Source organism: Macrobrachium nipponense, chromosome 49, assembly GCF_015104395.2.
Source record: "Macrobrachium nipponense isolate FS-2020 chromosome 49, ASM1510439v2, whole genome shotgun sequence".
Classification (NCBI taxonomy): domain Eukaryota; kingdom Metazoa; phylum Arthropoda; class Malacostraca; order Decapoda; family Palaemonidae; genus Macrobrachium; species Macrobrachium nipponense.
The window spans coordinates 2,311,764-2,332,654 of record NC_087224.1 but is presented as its reverse complement, the minus strand read 5'-3'; the positions used below and the strand labels follow the sequence as shown (position 1 = coordinate 2,332,654).

Below are 20,891 nucleotides of genomic sequence, written 5' to 3'. Positions count from 1 at the left end.
TCTCTCCTGCCTCTGTCTGTTCTTGTCTGTCTCTCTCTCTTTCTGTCTCTCACCAACAAACAATCACTTGAACTTTTATGTTCACCCCGTAGAAGTATTACTCTCTCTCTCTCTCTCTCTCTCTCTCTCTCTCTCTATCGCCCGCATACGCAATTACTGAAAGTCAACCTAATCACTTGTACGAATCGAACACATTTCCGATCATTTACGAGCAAGCTCTCTCTCTCTCTCTCTCTCTCTCTCTCTCTCGATTGGCAATTTCACCCCCGTGCAATCGAAATGCAAATTGCTTCCCATTGTGTCGGTGTCCAAGCAAAAAGGGCAGAAGATTGACGCAGGACCGTCCGCTATATCGCCAAACCTTCCTTCAAGTGCTTGGACGCAACGTTTGACAATTGGCAATCATTGTTTACATTTTTCCGTTTTCTATGAATTCTCCGTCCTGGGAGGGTAGACTGTGAAAAGCCGCCATATGGAGTTATTTACCACAAGTGGAGAGAGATGGGGGGTGGGTTGGGTTTCTCCGGAATTGAATCTCAAAAGGTCCAGTTGCTTTCGATTTCCTGTTTGCATTCGAAGGGGAAAAGGGCCGATAAGAATGATAAGTGGGGTTGTTGTGGAAGGCAATATGTTACGTGGGACTTTTTGGAAAGAATATTATAACCGCTCGTGATGGATTCAATTTTGATCAAGATCGGATTAGTGCTTCCTTTTTCCATCTCTCCTATGAATAACCGAATACTTTCACAGCACAACTTTCTAGCAATTATATGTTTAGATCTATTTGAAGCTCGTGTTTACGTGATTGCGTCCATTTGAGTGTTGACGAGAATAAACAAGCCAAAAAAAATACGCAGAAAGTTTCCCGTACAGCGTATAATGCTGTATGAAACATAACGCAGCTCCGGGATTCTTTCCTTGCTTTGATTTTCCCTTATTTCGGGGGGTGATGTCGTTGCATAATGAAAAACAAGAGGAAATGGAGTAATTAATGATGCAAATTATTTATTTTAATGTTTCCCTGACCTTAGTGGAGACTTGGACAGATGGAATGCAAATTCGTGAACTCTATTTATGTCTCTCTCAGTTGTTTTTCTCAGAGAGAGAGAGAGAGAGAGAGAGAGAGAGAGAGAGAGAGAGAGGGGGGGGGGAAAGAGGGGGTGAGGGGCGAATCCAAATTCGAAGGTCAGAGAAGAGATTCACAGCAATTTCATATATGTAAGAAATGAATGAATTAAATCTCTCTCTCTCTCTCTCTCTCTCTCTCTCTCTCTCTCTCTCTCTCTCTCTCTCTCATGGATAATAGCAAGATGACTCACCTCTTATTTTTGCAAACTCGAACAAAAACGTGAACAGGGGGAAAAAATGCACAAAGATGAAACATTTCTAAAGATCTTTTAACACAATTCGTGCTTCTATGTTTTCGCTTAAATCTTTTCATCTCTTTTATATGCAACAGCTTCGTCGAATCTCTTGAAGAGGGTAATTGAAGATAAGCTCTCTCTCTCTCTCTCTCTCTCTCTCTCTCTCTCTCTCTCTCTCTCTCTCTCTAAGACGGGACACCTGTCCTCTTCTTATGGACATTCAAAAAATGCAAAGAGATCAGACAAAAATAAGTCATTGAAGATCTGCCTTAATCTCTCTCTTCTCTCTCCTCTTCATCCTCCTCTCTCCTCTTCTCTTCCCCTCTCCTCTCTCTCTCTCTCTCTCTCCCTTCTAAGACGGAACACCTGTTCTCTTCTTTTGAACATTCAAAAATAGGAACAAAAAAAAAGTGAGTTGACAAAAAAACAAAAAAGCAAAATAGATCCTATGAAAAGATCCCAGTCGCATGTGCAAAAAGGTATACGTTTTTCTATTTACATATCCATGAATAGGGGCAATTTTTTTCTCTATTGCCTCCCCTTCTCAAGAATAAAAAAAGAAAAAAATAATTCTTTTCATTCACAGAGGCGCAGGTGCAAAGAGTAACGACTGAGAGCTGCTGCTACTACCACTACTACTACTACTACTACTACTACTACTACGACAATGTGTTTATTTCATTCAGAATTTAACCATAACAAAAGCCGTGGTTTTTTTAAATATTACCGACATGCATCTCGCAGTCCATAAACAGCTCGCTGATTGGTCGAGGCTTCTACCTCGACCAATGAGAGACCTGCTGTTCGCTGATTGGTTAAGGCACTTTCCTCGACCAATGAGAAGACCTGCTATTCGCTGATTGGTCGACGGCGTCTTCCTCGACCAATGAGAGACCTCTTTGTATTATATTCATTTGACTGAACATCATGCTCCATGACCGTATTCATTGTAAAGCCAGTTTTATATAAATCGATCAATCAGGCACCAAGTTTAACTAGTTTCCGTTCGACCAACCGAGAAGTCGTTTAGTTTATGGTCCTTGTGATGAGAGAGAGAGAGAGAGAGAGAGAGAGAGAGAGAGAGAGAGAGAGAGAGAGAGAGACGGTTAAGAAGCTCTCCCTCCACTCATATGCAAATGATGGTTCGTTGCAGACGCAAATCATGATTTTTAACCGATTTTTAATGTTTTTTTTTTTTTTTTGAGGGGGTATAATCTGCTGACCCAGCGCTTTCCCTCGTGCGTTGCCTAAATGACGCCCTAGGGCCATTTGCAACCGGATGGGTTCGTCAGTGTGCAACATTGAATGTTGCAACGCTATTACATGTTGCAATTGCTGTATTTTAACTCCTTTTTTTTAAATGATGGAGTATCAGTGGGTACTAAAAGAAATTATTTTTTTCTGCGTGGATTAAAGATAAGCTCTAGTTTTTGTTTGAGCAATAAATAATAATAATAATAATAATTAAATAATAATAAAATAATAACTAATAATTAAATTTAAAGAAAAAATAAATAAATAATCTCATAAATTATGACATCTATACAATGATGTCAGTGTATAATAATATATATATATATATATATATATATATATATATATATATATATATAGACATACCATAGACAAATCATGGATATCTTCACCGGTAATAATAATAATAATAATAATAATAATAAAATAATAATAATAATAATAATAATAATAATAATAATAATAATGATAATAATGTCATCCTTACCTTCCTCTCAAGACTAACCAACCACAGTCATCCCTAGAGGGCAGCACCGACCCCTCTCCCCCACCCTCCCCTCCCCTCATTACCAACCCCCCCCGCCCCCCCCCAAACCTTTCCTTACATAAGGATTTGCCCCTCACCCCACTTTCCTTACAAGCCCAAGCCATACCCACTTAAGCCAATGGTGCGTAAACCACAAAAGAGTTACACTTGAATAAACTTAATTTTTTTAATTCTATCTTTTTAAAGGATATAACAGGTGCGATTCAATGATAAAACGTGTATAATGTGAATTTAATTAATACTATAGATAAGTTATTCATCAGGCGTGCGTAATTATACAAGCACGTAAAATTACACATGAATAATGTTAAAATACTTTTTTTTTTCAACGGTAAAATACGTCTGATATGGATTGAGTTAATATTATAAATACTTTATTTATCAAGCGTACGTAGTTATACAAATACTTAAAAGACTTACACATGACTATTGTTAAAATACTTTTCTTTATTTTAAATTTATTTCAATGATAAAACACGTCAAATATGAAATGAATTAATATTATAAATACATCATTTATCAGGCGTACTGCGTAATTATACAAATGCATAAAAGCCTTACACATGAATATTGTTAAATTACTTTTAATTTTATTTCAAAATGCACTTAATATGAATTGAATTAATATTATAAATACAATTATCCATCAGGCGTACGTATATAGTTACACATGCGTAAATGACTTACACTTGAATAACCTTAGATAGCTACTTTAAAAATTATTTTTATTTCAAAATGCGTTCAATATGAACTGAATTATTATTACAAGTATGATAACAAAAAAATAATATGTGGCGTTTCTGATTAGGGTTAGATAGTGAAGATTTAGCTGGGGTGCCTCTCTCTCTCTCTCTCTCTCCTCTCTCTCTCTCTCAAGCGCCGACCTTCAACAATCAATTAACAACCTTGTACGTAATATAATGCTTAGGTTAACAACATAAGGCTAAAAATATAGTTCCTTCCTATCATGAGAAATGACCACGGACCTAAGAAAGAGAGAGAGAGAGAGAGAGAGAGAGAGAGGAGAGAGAGAGAGAGAGAGAGAGAGAATTCCAAAAGGTCAGCGTCTCTTCCTCCTTCGCCTCCAACACCACAAAAAATAAAAAAAAAAATCAAAATATGCATCACAATCTGTAACTATAGCAGGCGTCATTAAACTTGCATCTCCCTCCCAATTTGAGGACCACTGTAGGCGCAATTGACCTGACAGGACGTCTCGAGAAATCTGATCCGTAGGCCTACATAGGCCTACGATTCTTCGACAACAACAATGACAGGTTACGAGACGAACAATATACCCACTGGTGAGGACCTGTTATTCACGGCTGGTTGGGCAGAAGAAGAAGAAGAAGGAGAGAGAGAGAGAGAGAGAGAGAGAGAGAGAGAGAGAGAGAGAGAGAGAGATTTCGCTCACTCAGTTTTGCGCTATTCCTCAAATACGGTAGTTTTGTGTCTGTAGGCCTAAGCATTTTGTCGTGGGGGCCTAGACTACACACGTGTGTGTGTGTGCATTCAACGTCCGTGATTGGCTGTGTGTGTGTGTGTGTGTGTGTGTGTGTGTATCCATTGGTTCCACACCCCCTAGTCAGCGCCCCCCCCCCAAAAAAAAAAAATAGTCTGTATATTCTTTCACGTTTTCTTAGTAATTCGTAAATTAATTGGATTTGAATTATTTCTTTGTATTGTTAAAATAATGTGGAATTGTTTAAAAAGGTGTGTATCTTTATTTAAATTGAATGTACGTGTTGTCTTAATGGTTTAGGAATTAATGGTAAGAGTAGCATATATATATATATATATATATATATATATAATCCTGTCACAATAAAACCGCCTGACAAAACATGTGAACATCAAAACGTCTATACCATATAGGTGCATTGGTTCAACAAAACCCGTCTTACGTTCCAACCTCGAGTTTGTACACATAAACGTTTCATGTTTCCTCTATTCTGTGAGCGCTCTCTCTCTCCTCTCTCTCTCTCTCTCTCTCTCTATATATATATATATATACTATATATATATATATATATATAGATATATATATATATACACACACACACACATATATTAAGAACTTATAACACTTGTTTCTACAACATCTCTCTCACCCACATCTCCCTCATGTTTCCCTAATCCGGTAGGGAAGATAGGAGGGTCGAACCGCTGCTGTGAGACACACAGAGAGAGAGAGAGAGAGGGAAGATAGGAGGGTCGAACCGCTGCTGTGAGACACACAGAGAGAGAGAGAGAGAGAGAGAGAGAGAGAGAGAGAGAGAGAAGGGCAAAGAGGTGGTGACTAATAGGACCTGTTACGCGTGTCTGTGTTCTCTCTCTGCTGCTGGCCTGCTCGTCAGTTCGGCTCAAGCCTCCGTTGTGAAAGGACGCGTCTCGTCTGATCGAGTTTCAGTGACTGTGACAGAGAGCTAGAGAGAGACACGTAGAGAACGAGACCTACCCACACCATCGTCTCTCTTCTCTGAATGGGCGCAACATGACCTTGAACTTTTTGGTTCACGCAGGCGCTGTTTCTTTCGGATTTTTAACAGGAGTCTTCGACGAAATCGAAGGAGGTCATCGCTGCTTCGCCATGCAACGAGAAGATGCCCTCTGTGGTGGTGGTGGGCAGGGCAGGTTTCGCGCCCATCACCGCCACCACCAGCTGTGCATCGTCAGAAGGGGTACGTGAACCTGTCTATTATATATATAAATATATGCAGCGTGTCATAAGGTCTCATTACCATTCCGAGCAATTATAACTTGTAATGGTATATCTATGATTTTCAATTCATAGCTATAAGAATTTGTCTCAAAACGTTATGATGCCTACATTGCTCTTTAAGGGTAGTTTCTGATTAGTGTTACTCGGGGGAGCGAGGGGGTGGGGTTTGGGTGTTCCAGAGGGGGTCTAAGCACCCCCTTGGCCAGGTCAATTTAGGCAGGTAAGGTCTTGGTCAGGTCACAGGACCTGGTTATTCTCGTCTGACAGAACCTGATCTTTCCCGTCTTTTCTCGTTCGGGAAAACTCGATAAACAAATTAATACAGATCCGTTTGACTCGTTTGGACACGTCGAGTAAATGTCAAAGATTCGTGATTCTGAATCACGCCTGTTTTAATTTTTTTTTTCTATCGAGCGAATCACAAATATATATACTTGCATAATACTCCTGATTATTATTGTATATAATATCAATTCAATGAATCGTCAGTGAAGTAATACTGCATTTACTTTGAAAATGAAACTTGAACCTATTTTTAATCAGTATATATTTGTAAGTTTTTGTATATAGGCAAAATATATTCTGAACTTTATGTTTTTGATGATACATTGCAATTGTCACTCAAGTATGCATGTAAAAGATATAACAACCTTTACGATACATATGTATACATGATGGTGAACGCTATTCATACATGTGATCTTACGTAATGCCCTAGGGAAACACACAACACACACACAGTACTTTATATTTTTATATTTGCTGTATCTTAATATCCGTCCTCGATATCTAAATCGTAATATATCAGCAATGGAATTTTCGTGTTAGAGGAAAAAAATCAGAAACGGTCAAATATTTAACTATAAAATCAGTCAATTCTTCAACTAAATCAATTTGTTGTAGTTTTCATAAATACGGATATTATAGACTATATATATATATATATATATATATATATATATATATATATATATATACACTGTTCTGTTTTTTAATCATTCATACATACTTTCCCTTATATAATTAAACCAACGCTGAATCGAATAGTTATGTATTAATAATATTCGTATCTTAATATTCTCCCTTGTCATCCATCTCTGCGGGAAATTGCAGACCTTTCATTCTGCGACGCCAATTATCATAGAACGTAATAGAATATAATTTAATGGAATTCTGTGGATAATTGATGATTTATGATTATTAATTTTGAAAAAATTAAGAATAATTATTATAGTGGTTCTTCCTTTGTGATTAAGCCTCATCTCTCTGCATCTCCTTCGGGCCTGGGCTAGAAACGGGTGCTAGGTTGTCCGTTCCATTCATGATTTGTTACTTACGAATCAATTCGTATTTTTCCACCTTCAGGAACGCCCCCTCTACCGGATATCGTCGTGAGCAACACGCCCCCAGCCTCCCCCATCAGGAGCAGCGCGACGCCCTGCCCTTACTTCTGCTTCCCCGAACCTTCCGCCAAATCCCCGAAGGCCTCGTGCGAAGGGCACCTGCTTCCCAGAGGGCACCACCTTCCTCCCGACGAAGGAGGACCCCTCACGCCCCCTTCGACGCCCTCTGCGGTAGGACCGTCGGAAGAAGAAGGTGGCGCCGATGATTTCGGGAGGGGCATAGGGCCGGGGCTTATCCATGGCGCCCTCGGAGGCAGCTGCCATTTCCATCGTCATCACCACCGCCGGTGTCACCACCACAGAGAATGCCCTAGACGCCCCTGCCGCTCTGCTGCTGCTGCTCACGCCCTTCGGCGGGTGCCCTGGGGAAGACCTTCGGAGGAGGAGCCCCGTCGGTGTCTCCGTCAGGTAGCAGAAGGAGGGGCGCACTGTCTGCGGTGTCTCGAGCTCACGAGGTCGCGGGAGGAGAGACGCCTTTGGAAGGGCGTCGGGCATGACCTCAGGAAGTTGGCTGACCATTTCCAGGAGGCTCATTCGGAGGTACGTTCGATGGAGGAAGGTTAATGTTTACTTTATTTTTTTTTTTTCATATTTGGAAAGATCATGTTTACCTTTTTTATTTGCGTTTTTTTTTTTCATTTTCATATTTGGAAAGGTATCATGTTTACCTTTTTTTGTTTATTTATTTTTTTTTCATAAAGGAAAGATCCATGTTTCATTTCTGTTGATGTTATTTTCATCTCTTTCATTAACATATTTGGAAGGATTTATTGTCAACTTCAGTTATTCTCCTGCTTTTTATTATCAATTTCAGTTATTCTTTGTTTTTCATAAAGCTCATTTATTCACTCATTTATTACCAACTCAAATTATTCTCCTGTTTTCCTTATTTACCTTTTTTTGTTTATTTTTATCTCATTGACCATTTTACAACTCATTCATTCATATATATTTCTTCCCTTCCTCCTTCCCCAGATGGAGAGGAAAGACGAGCGAACTGGCTCACCCTGACATTGCTGGTTCCCGTGGCCCTCACCAGGTGTCTCTCTGCGTCCATTCTATGCCTTATAAGATGGAGAATCTTTGACAGGCTCCAGTGATCCCTTCCTCGCCATTCGTGGCTCGTCGTCGTCGTTCCCTTTCGAGCACGACTTGGCGACCACTGCCAGGTTGTGTACGGCTTGGCCAAAGGGGAGGGAGGTTAAATAAGACCCTCAGAGTCTTTCAAACACGTCTTTCAAGTACAAACTCCAAGTTCAACTGATCTCAAGGATGACTTTTGCACGTATTTGTTGTAGTATTGGAGGCGGACTTGTTTGTCATTTTTTATTTTTATTTATTTATGGGGGGGCGGGGCTGGTATCAGGAGGTTCAGTGTGAGTTCGATTTTGAGGGCATGAAGGTTCTATGTGTATGTATGTGTATATATACACATACATATTCCTGTATTCAGTGGAGATGCAAAGCTATCTAACAGAACAGCCACATCTTGCAAAAACGTCAATTTCCAAATACTATAATACAGAACTTAACAAAAACGTCAATTTCCAAATAATACAGAACTTAACATATGTTGAGCATATGACACCTAAAAATGCTATTTAAAATGTTCATCTTCAAACACTTTCAATACTTTTTAATCTCAAGATATTCCTGACTGTATCTATTACCAGAAAATATTGCAATATATTTTTATTCTCGAGATATTCCCGACTGAATCTATTACTAGAAAATATTGCAAAACATTTTTAATCTCAAGATATTTCTGACTGAATCTATTACTAGACGAGACAAAAATATTTTCAGAATATTTAAATATTTCCAATTCTTTCTTTTGGATATATTTTCACTGCCATGTTGAATCTAGCTGCCTTAAACGAGAAGTGATTTCAGTGTATTTATGAATTATAAACTGAATTAAAATATTCGTTAAAATATTCATCAGTAACTGAACGTATACATAGAAATAATACACAAAATCCTGACATTTAGTGTGGTGTCAATTTCTGTACTTTTGTAAAACTTTGTTGACTGTGGAAAGGATTTTGTTATAGATATATAAAAACCTGCGTCATTTTGTTATTGTTAGAAGGAACTTGAAATGAATTATATAATGAAAAATGCGTCATTTTGGGTAATCAAAACTAATATTAAGACAATTTATAAGATAAAAGAAAATGGCATGAAAATCAAAATTAATCTTTTTGTGAATTGTGTGCCTGGGTATTTAAACGAAAGTCACAGTTAGATGAATAATTCTTTAAATACTGTTTGAAAAAAAAGAAAGATGTTTAGTGACTCTGTAAGGAATAAGAATGTATGAATTTATTAAATTTGTGAAGTGGTTTTCCAAGCTATCAGAGTACGGAACTGAGTCAAAGAATACTGACTTACATTTCCAGTAAATGAATGAAATTGTATTATGCAAGGAATAACAATACAAATTAAATTCCTTGAAATGTATAAATGGGAAATGTATGAAGATAAGTCGTGTGACTACTGGAATGGGAATTTAACGAGGGAGGATATAATGTATGGGTAATCTGCCGAGCCATCTCAGTGCTACCTGTCTTTCATAGGTCACCTAAGGTCAATTAAGGTCAAACGGGTGTTTTGGGAGATTGCTTGGGAAAGCATTGTTTTTTTTTAAATGGTATTTATTTTAGGTTTATTTTGCTTGAAGCTTTTAATACATATATTTATGTATACATAAGATATATATACATATATATATGGCCTGCAATCTCAAATCTACCCGTTAATTTTAAGAGAAATCAGTTATATTATACCATAACTGAAACAGGGACTTACTTGGAACACATTTTTGGTAATTATATCTAGAATAAAGCCGTCGGTGCTGTAATGATTATGCTAATTATAAGGCTTATTTGTATTACTACGGACACGCATCTCTCTCTCTCTCTCTCTCTCTCTCTCTCTCTCTCTCTCTCTCTCTCTCTCTCTCTCTCTCTCTCTCTCTCTTAAGTGCCCTACTTCGTCAAAGCTGGATATTGGTGAGAAGTGAAACAACTCCAGGAAATTATTATTTACTCTCTCTCTCTCTCTCTCTCTCTCTCTCTCTCTCTCTCTCTCTCTCTCTCTCTAAGTGTCCTCGTTCATCAAAGCTAGATGTTCGTGATAAGTTAAATGAAGTGTAAAATTCTCAATTACTGATTTCATAATGTTTGATTATATTATTATTATTATTAATTATTATTATTATTATTTTATTATTATTATTATTATCTGTCAATTAATTGATTAATTATCAAAGGTAATTATTTTGTGCACTATTTTTAAGGACTAAGGTATTATGAAACTTAAAAGTATTTTAAAAACAAGTCATTAAAATATTTATTCAAATTTCAAATTTTAAATACTACATTAAATTTTAACTTAAACTTACATATTTTAGTCTTAAAAAAAAAATTCAAAATCAAAATTGAAGAAACGAAACACGAGTCAGTAATGAGAATTTGACTTGATCTTTGTACCATATTTCCATCTAGTCAGTAATAATCCATTGCGATACTGTGATATTATATACTCCTCGTGTGAACACAGAGGCGATAAGAGACGGCTGGAGTCCGTCTTCCAGTACCTACTAAGGATGAGGTCTAAGCCAGTTTGACTTTTTGGGGTTAATGTACCCTGACCGTATGTTAATTTTATGCGAATTTCTCAAAGGTTAAGGTTAAATTATTAAGGGTCTAATTCGGGTTCAAATAATTTTATCTCAAGGGTTAACCACCTTTTAGGTCAATTTCAAATCAAATAAGGGTCTAATTCGGGCTCTAATCATCTAAGGTCAAATTGGCAAAGGTCTAATTCTCAGCTGGGTACGTTTGCTTTTTTTAAAGCTGCCAATTTCTCTCTCTCTCTCTCTCTCTCTCTCTCTCTCTCTCCTCTCTCTCTCTCTCTCTCGTGGTTTTAAGGACGAGTAATCTTAAGGGAGGCAAATATTTCTAAATATTTTGAATAACTTTGATATTCAAAAGTGGATTCGAGACATGTAAGTGTTTTTACTTTTTTTTTTTTTTTTACTTTTTGTAAAAGTTATTTTTTTTGTGTAAGTAGCTTTGCCGAGTTGAGTGTGTTTGTAAAGTAAGGAGTGTAAGGATTTTGTAATGAAATAAAATAAATGAAATATAAATACAATATTGTATTTCGAACTGAATTTTTTTTTTTTTACTGAGAATAAATGCAAAAGATGAAATCTGGTGTTTATCTGTAACCACAGTTCTAGACTATTTTTATGGAGAACAGATTTAGTTGTATAACTGAAGCTTGCTTATAAATTCATTCGACTGAGTGGGCACAAAACAATGAATCATTATAAGAATGATATTAAAAAATACTCACAGTAGTATAAAGTCTTGAAAAGGAAAAATAAACCCACAGTTATGTATGGATATACAAACAGATCTCAAAAAAAAGAAACTAAACAGAGAGCCTTCGGGAATCTGTTAGGTTCCCACTGATTCCCGACTTCAGAAGGGGGAATCAAAGGTAGAACCAAGTTGAACAAAAATGAACAACATTGTGGAACGAAGCACTCAAATCTCTAATGCTTGATTCCTTTGGCAAAATCGATACAAAATTAATCATATCACGAGGATTCGTGACAAATAAACATAAAATATTAACAGTTTAAAATCATATGATTCAATCGATCCACCTAAAGGAAATCTGGAAGGTAAACTAGTGCACCTTCTAAATTAGATGTGACATCCACGACTATTGGGACAACAGATTTCCTATACTACAGAGGCCGAGGACTGAGAAAGTATATATAGGTTATAAGGTCATAGCCTAGACTCTGTTTTTTTCCATCTGTCCATCCGCCTATGGCGTTTGCGCATGGTAACACTGCGTCCCGGGCTTTAAATAATATCCTATTTCGAATATTAACGGTGTTATTCGCATTCATTAAATTATTAAAACACTTTTTAGTTGCAAATGTACACTCAGATATCCTTTTATTTACCTAAAACTTACACATAGCGTAACTATTTAAAGCTCGGGACGCAGTGTTACTATGCGAAAACACCACAGGCGGATGGACAGAAGGAAAAAAACAGAGTATAGTTTAATTTGATAGTAAAGGATAATGCTCATCATAATTGCACGCTGAAGTACGTTGAAGCTAAGATTACTTAGTTTGTAGTATTGTGCACTTATCTTTTTCGCCCTCTGAGACAGAGAGAGAGAGAGAGAGAGAGAGAGAGGAGTCAGCCACCTGCAGATGTATCAGCCACACCATCATTTAAATTTCTTGTCCTATGCCCAGTGCTGTAATGACAATAGCAACCCCCCGGCCCCCACCCCCTACACTCTCTCTCTCTCTCTCTCTCTCTCTCTCTCTCTCACTTCTTCCACTTCTCCAATCCCCTCAGCGACCTACAGAGTACACACAGACACAGTCACCTCCAGGCAGGGGGCGGGAGTAGCCCAGACCCACGGGGGAGGGGGGCTAAGCCCCCCAACGTAATCTTCGGCAGAAGATCCATCCCACAGATAACAAAAGACGAACGGTAGCAGCCGGCGTCGTCTCTTTATGCCAATGACTGATGGGGTCCCTTGATTACCTGCTCTCTCTCTCTCTCTCTCTCTCTCTCTCTCTCTCTCTCTCTCTCAGGCAAAGATACAGACAAGAGAAAATGATGATGGCACTACCTGATGTCCAACCATGTATTGGTTAATTGTTTTAATTACTCACTACTTCTCCTTTTGTTTCTCTCTCTCTCTCTCTCTCTCTCTCTCTCTCTCTCTCTCTCTCTCTCTCTCATACGAAGATACAGACAAGAGAAAATCATCTTCAATACCGATAAGGTCTCTGTTTTTCCCTTCTTTCTTTTTCCATCGTTCGCAACACCGTCTCTCTCTCTCTCTCTCTCTCTCTCTCTCTCTCTCTCTCTCTCTCATCCAAACGAATAATAGGAAAACTGGCTATGTCTATAGAGTGATAAACTTCTTGTATTAATTACATAGTGTCCAGATTAGCTGATAAGAAACCTCTCTCTCTCTCTCTCTCTCTCTCTCTCAAGCTACCCCTCTTCCAAGTGGGGCATAAGGACTGGCGCCCTCAGCATCCTTCCCTTATCTCACAGCGATCTCTCCAGCGAGAGAATCAGCCATAGCTTTTATCTCTTCATCTTACAGAAGCTACGGTCTGCTCATCTCCCAGAGATGAATATTGATGCTTGGCATATACTACCTGTTCACCTGTGTGTGAGAGAGAGAGAGAGAGAGAGAGAGAGAGAGAGAGAGAGAGAGAGAGAGAGTGTGTTTGAGGAAGGATCCATAAGCCAAGAATTTGATCAAGGTATCTATAAAATCGTATGGCAGGATTTTAATGAAAATTGTTTGGGGGGCAGAGGGGGGAGATAAGCCAGGAATCTGATCAACATTACTATAAAATTTTAAGGCTGGATTTTAATGGAATCTGTCAAGGGTGGATTATATAGTTCAAGAATTGATGTTTTGTTTATATTTTGAAATACATCCACAGTTTGCCTTCCCATCTCTGAACTGATTTAACCGTTCCTATATTTGGCAACGGCAGAAAAATGACTCGATAAGTAATAATATTTATCATAGTAGTTAGCTGTGTCCTCCTGTGTGTTATATTATTCATTATAGTAGTTTGTTAAGGCAATGAGTCGATGACATTCTCGGAAAACCTCTGCTTTTATAAGCTTGTGGTTTGGAGAGAAGTTAGCCATTTTCCCTGATCAGCAGATGATAATATTGGGTTTGGAGTATCGTTTAGACCAGCAACCGCGTGGTTTATTGTTCGTGTCCACACCGCCAACAACCCCCCCCCCCCCCCCCCCACCCCACCCCACCTTTGCCCCCTACCCCCCCACTTTCACGTTTATTCAGACAGGTCTCTGGTATTGCAAAGGTCTTCTGTTTACATTCCCTGATGTGGACTCTGGTCCGATATTTTACCTTTGTTATACAAAACCTTCTGTCATAAAATTTTAAATGCAGTCTTTCATTTTTTTCTCTCTTTCTTTTTTATCTTTATTTTGTTACGATTGGAATTTTTTTATTTTGGTTTTCATACTATTTTTACATTTTTTTAAATTCTAATTATGATGAAGTTCAAATGATTTGATATTTCTTGTGTCATATTTAATTTGTTTAATTATGTATTATATATATAACACATATATATACATCTACATTTTATGTATACATATATATATAAATGCTACTATCATAATTATCATTATACACTACACACACAACACACACACACACACACACACACACACACACACACACACACATATATATTATATATATATATATATATATATATATATATATATATTCATACAACCATATAGAACCATCATTCATACTATCACTATCATCACCCTCTCTCTCTCCTCTCTTTTTCCTCCCTAAACACCAAATTATACCATTTCACTCCGTCCAATTCTCTTCTCGATGCCCACCACCAGCCTTCCTGGTAATAAATGCCCCCCCCCCCAAACCCCCACCCCCACCCCCACCCCTCCCGCGGTAGCCGGCCGGGGCACGGCCTCGAACACCCGCAAAATAAGCGATTTATAACCTCTTATCCTTATCTCTCTCTCTCTCTCTCTCTCTATCTTTCCATCTCTCCTATCTCCTGCCCTTATCTCTCTCTGCGCTGTAACTCACAACAACACTACCAGATACGAAGTTTGTAAGGACTCTTCGCCGAACTTGTTTTGTTTACATTGAGTTTCACAGATTTTCTGTCAGGTTTTCGGCGAAAGGGACTTCTATTCAGTATTCCCGCTTTTTTTAGATAAATTCCGGCGAATTAAACGTTGGTTTGAAGGTAGTTTCGTGACACGATTTTACAGTGCGTGACTAAAACAAACGTTTTAAAAAGTGTATATAAAAACGTCCCATATATATATATATATAATAATACTTATATATATTAATTATAATATATATATATATATAATATATTAATATATACTATAGTAATATATAGAATCTTATATAATTGCAAAGGAAAGGCGGGTACATAACGATACAATTTTACATTACGTGAACGAAACGTTTTTAATATGTATATAAAAACGTGTGTATATATATATATATATATATATATATATATATATATATATATATACATAGATACAGAATGAAATATTGAGAGATAGACGGAAATAAATATAGTTGGTAAAGTACATGAATAAAAAAAAAAAATTAATTTATATAAATAAATATATACGAACTAAATACAGAAAGACATAAATATAAAGTTAAAGCAGGTTACTGAAATATTTATAAAATATATAGAAGTACATAGACACAAAACTAAATACACAGAGAAGCAAATAAAGTAAAATATTATAAAAATCTATATAAATAAATATGTATAGAAAAATACAGAAAGGAATTAATAAAATACAGTTAAAGTAGATTACTGATATACATATAAAATATATAGAAATACATAAACACGGAACTTAATACAATTAAATAGAAGCATTTGTTAAAGTACGTGATACGAACAGTTTAAAAAACACACAGAATGGCAGATACAGAACTAAACGTATAGATACAAAATTAATAGATAACTCGGGGGGGGCCCCCCCCCCACACAGGTCATAGTTACACGGTAGCCAATCAGCTGTCTCCCTGAATGATGGACGACTGTGTCCAGGTAGCTCGTTACCTCGTTAACCATAACACCGATCAGCGGTCGAATCTCTCGTAAAGATTATGACCTTCGTTTTCTTTGGCTATTCAGCGAGAGATCTTACAAAGTACCCAATGGATTTCGACGAAATGTGGTGCCGGGGTGGGCTATATGCTAAGGAAGACCTGATGCAGATGTAGGGTATATACTATTATTATTATTTTAGTTATAACTATTATCATTCAGTAGGCGAAACCTATTCACATGGACCAAGCCCACCAAAGGGGCCAATGACTTGAGATTCTTGAAGCTTCCGAAGATTATGATGGCTTGAGTTGAGTTGAATATAGAATGTAGGCCAAAGGCCAAGCACTGGGACAAATGAGGTCATCCAGCGCTGAAATGGACATCGATAGTGAAAGGTTTGAAAGATGTAACAGGAAGACAACCTCAAAGCAGTTATGAATCAACTGTTAGGAGAGGGTGGACAGTAAGATGAATGAGAACATGAAAGGAGGTACGGTAAAAGGAACGAAAGGGGGTGCAGCTAGGGGTCGAGGGCACGCTGCAAAGAACCTTAGGTAATGCCTACAGTGCACCTCTTGATAGGCACTGACGGCACTACTCGCCTTGACGGATACCTCATATCACCTGAGAGGGACCTAGCAAAGGACCTTAATTTATGCCTTACAGATACATATTGGAAACCTTCGAGGGCCTCACAGAGGTAATAACCCCTTCCCTGCCCCCCCCCCCTTCCCCCTGGGAGGGCAAACCCGCCCAAAAGCGTGGGACCAGTCACCAAAACCTCTCACTAACTGACGAAGCAATTAGGACACCCCCCTTTTGTTTTTTTTTATCAGCGAGGATAAGATGGTTTCCCATCTTCGTGTTTTTTCTCACGATTTTCGTCGTGTGTTCGTGTTTGCGTGTCTGTTTCTGTCTACCTGAATTTTGTCTTGTCTCCTCGAGTCCGTTTCTGTCTTCCTGAATTCTGTCTTGTCTGTTCGCGTCCTTTTCTATTTCCCTGAACTTTGTCTTGTCTTTTCGCGTCCGTTTCTGTCTTCCTGAATTCGTGTCTGCTTTTGTCTTCATGAATTTGTCGTGTCTTTTCCTGTCTGCTTCTGTATTCCTGAATTTTGTCGTGTGTTTCGTAAATTTCTTGCTGCAATATCCAATAATAATAATAATAATAATAATAATAATAATAAATACGATAATCTCAGCACCAAGGCTTTAGACATTATATAAACCACCGAATATTATACTCCCCATTCTAAAAATATCCCACCAATCACACATAGTAGACCCCACTTTAAACGCTCCGCTAATTAAACACACCTGTCATAATGTTATCCTTACCTTAAGTCACTATTATTACCTGCATACTAATTACTCGCGGGCCCCCAATCCCCCGTCATCGCGTTAAAAGTCCTAATTGCCAACTCCGCTCTATTATCGTTGGGTTGCGGGCTACCATTTACGCCCTAAAATCACAGGGGGAGATATTTCGGAAATGGTTGGCCAAGGCATTATTATAGGCGATAAAATTTGAACTGGAGTGGAGGATATTTGTTTATGGTTAATATATTCTAATCAGCCACTGACAAGGTTCGTTTTATGCTTAGGATTTTGTGGAAAAAGAGTGGCGGTGTTGCCGCCTGCGGAGCAGGTAAATATTGAGGATTATTTGAGCACTGCTAAAACATGAACACAAAAGATGTACAGGAAATTTTTATTATTATTATTATCATTAATAAATTTGTTTTTTTTTACTGTAGCTTTTAACATCCTATACCCGAACTCTATAACTACATATACTGCCTTTACCATTATTATCATTAATTTTATCATTACCATCATTTCAGTATTATCATTGCCATTACTCTTATCGTGAATACTATTATTATTATCATTATTATTATTATTACCATTATTATTATTATTATTAGCAACTGCTTGGGTAAAGCTGTTTACTATTTTTTATTTATTTATCTCGATCTGAGCTGAAATAAAGGATATTATTATTATTATTATTATTATTATTATTATTATTATTATTATTATTATTATTATTATTATTAATTATTATTATTATTATTATTTACCTTCGCGGTTGCTGGCACAGAAAAACGTACCGAACGCGTTTGAATAATAAAAGAGAATGAACGCACTGGCAACTCTGCTGGCAACTCCAATCCTACATAGAGTTACCAAGTCGTAAATAATATCAGCCCCCTGACGTTGGATAAACAGTAAGACGAGAAGACGAGAGATATAATAAATAATGCTGTGTTAGAAAATCTCTCTGGAACTTGCAATAGTTTAATTAATCAGAAGAGGCGGCACAAAAAAAATATAATTATTGCAGTTATTTTAGATTTATAACCTCTTAAACGAAGGATGGTGTCAAGATTGTTGTGGTGGTTGAGAGTTATGGTGCTCAAAATATCCACGAAATTTCATTAATTAATAATAATAATAATAATAATAATTTAATAATAATAATAATTAATAATAATAATAAAATATGCTTTCTTTAGTTCCTATTTCTAGTCATTTTCAATTGCATGATGTTCAAGGCTGACCGACAAGGAATGCGAGACGTCGTTGCATAAGCCCCAGGATTATGAGCAGTGTCCTCAGGAAGTTGTTCAGGTATACTCGAGTTACAAATTATAAATATGATGAAAAACCAGTTAGTATATATATACATATGCATATACATAAAAGGAGAGAGAGAGAGAGAGAAGAGAGAGAGAGAGAGAGAGAGAGAGAGCCGGGGTCGGGATATATAAATCTATGGAGGAACCACGACAACATTATATTATAATAATAAAGGAACAGAGAAAGAGAAACATAAGAAGAGAGGAGGAGATGAATAAGAGAGAGAGAGAGAGAGAGAGAGAGAGAGAGAGAGAGAGATAAAACCAACGACTTCTCCTGAGCGCTGACTGACGGAAATCTCGCCCGAGAGAGAATTAGGAATTAGGCTAAAAGGGCCTTTGAAACACACACAAACACACACACACACACACACACACAAGGTCAACACGAGAAGAGTATAGCTTACAAATCCTTCGAACTAATCCTGGCAAATCCGACTTAGGTAAGTGTAACAGGTAGCGGTTGAACAACATCTTTTAAGATCTGGTCGAGTGATAACTGCCCCTTAGGGGAGATAGACCATAGGACGTTACTGTTCTTGTGTATGTATGTATGTATGTATGTATGTATGAAGGAACAGTAAGCATGTATGATTTCATGCTGAGTTTATGTCTATTTCTATAGACGTATTCTGTCCTTGTTTATGTATGTATGTATGTATGTATGTATGAAGGAACAGTAAGCATGTATGATTTCATGATGTGTTTATGCCAATATTTATAGACGTATACTGTCCTTGTTTATGTATGTATGTATGTATGTATGAAAAACACTAAGCATATATGATTTCATGCTCTGTTTATGTCAATATTCATAGACGTATACTGTCCCTGTTTATGTATGTATTTATAAATGCATGTATGAATGCATGCATGCACCATAATTGCATATTATACATGCATACAATCTTTCGTTTTTATATACGCATATACATATGCAACTTATGTATGACCATGCTCATGTATGTGTATACAGTGTTTCTCTATGTATGTACGTATATCTGAATATACATTTAATTATTACAAAGCAGCTTTTATACGAACACCTTTTTGATGTGAAGAATACGATGTTATATAAATCTATGGAGGAACCACGACAACATTATATTATAATAATAACAAAGGAAACAGAGAAAGAGAAACATAAGAAAAGAGGAGATGATAAGAGAGAGAGAGAGAGAGAGAGAGAGCAGAAGCCCGGTTTGGTGTGGATACGATGTATTACAATCTCGATACGCAAGGTGCTAAAATGAAGAGAGAGAGAGAGAGAGAGAGAGAGAGAGAGGAGGAAACCAGGCACAAAGGGACAGGCACCTTATCACGTTACCAACCCCCCACCCCCACCCCCAACCCCCAAGCCTCCCTTTTCCTTCCCCGTATTCTCGTAACGTTCCTGTATCATCATCAGTCTTGTTGTCATGTTCAATTCTATTATACCTTCACACACACACACACACACACTGCTAGCACCTGCTCGCTGATTCCCTTTTATTATTCAAATGAAATCTTTGGGTCCCGTAACCTTTTTTCCCACCTCTAGCTGCCATTACCATTAAAGATAATACAAATAAGTTCGTTTTTCCTTCATTTTTAATACGATTTACGACCTAACAGCCAACGTTGATAAGCACCGTCACGCCCCCTTTTCAAGAAAAGTCAATAAAGTCGTTTCTCCAACATTTTTAAATAAGATTTTCGACCAAAAAGCAAATGTGCTTTAACACCTTCATACCCCTAATTTTCGCCGTACGTGGTGGGCTAGAATTGGGACGATTACAATATGGTTCAAAATCTCATCAAATCGAAGGGGATTCTCGCCCTTGTGGATTCCTGTCTATTGTCGAGGACGGAGGTGAGGGATCCCGACAGAGTGATACTTGGTAAGGTAAACACGGGGTTTCTCGTTGTGTACAACGCGCTGCTTATTCTATAGGCAATCACACTTTGGAAGTGTAGTCTCACACATCGAGAGATGAGAGAGAGAGAGAGAGAGAGAGAGAGAGAGAGAGACTGTGTGCGTATATGAGCGAGTGAATGATAAAACCAGACAGGTTTGTATATGATGAAGTAAGTTACGGTCTTTGTGTGATTATTTGTGTGTTTGTGACAGAGAGAGAGAGAGAGAGAGAGAGAACGTTTTTTGTCTGTTAGTGACAATAGAAAAAAGGGCACCAAATGTATGAAACGAAATTAAAAGGTACATCACATGAGAGAACACGTCTGTATCTGAGAGAGAGAGAGAGAGAGAGAGAGAGAGAGAGAGAGCTATAATTACATGA

The 20,891-nt window shown here is 37.5% G+C and overlaps 1 protein-coding gene and 1 long non-coding RNA gene across 2 annotated transcripts in view; both read left to right on the top strand.

Moving 5' to 3' along the window:
* Positions 1-20,891, top strand: part of LOC135205211 (uncharacterized) — a 539,269-nt gene that overhangs the window by 105,112 nt on the left and 413,266 nt on the right. The window lies entirely within an intron of this gene.
* Positions 5,555-8,625, top strand: LOC135205210 (uncharacterized). The gene is made up of 3 exons (XM_064235571.1): positions 5,555-5,846; positions 7,253-7,830; positions 8,266-8,625. The coding sequence occupies exons 1-3, from the start codon at positions 5,660-5,662 to the stop codon at positions 8,299-8,301; spliced, it is 801 nt and encodes a 266-aa protein (XP_064091641.1). The 5' UTR covers positions 5,555-5,659; the 3' UTR covers positions 8,302-8,625.

Coding starts and splice junctions, on each gene's coding strand:
- LOC135205210 (XM_064235571.1), top strand. CDS start 5,660: ATGACCTTGAACTTTTTGGTTCACGCAGGCGCTGTTTCTTTCGGATTT. Junction 5,847..7,252: donor GCTGTGCATCGTCAGAAGGG/GTACGTGAACCT, acceptor TTCCACCTTCAG/GAACGCCCCCTCTACCGGAT. Junction 7,831..8,265: donor TCCAGGAGGCTCATTCGGAG/GTACGTTCGATG, acceptor CTCCTTCCCCAG/ATGGAGAGGAAAGACGAGCG.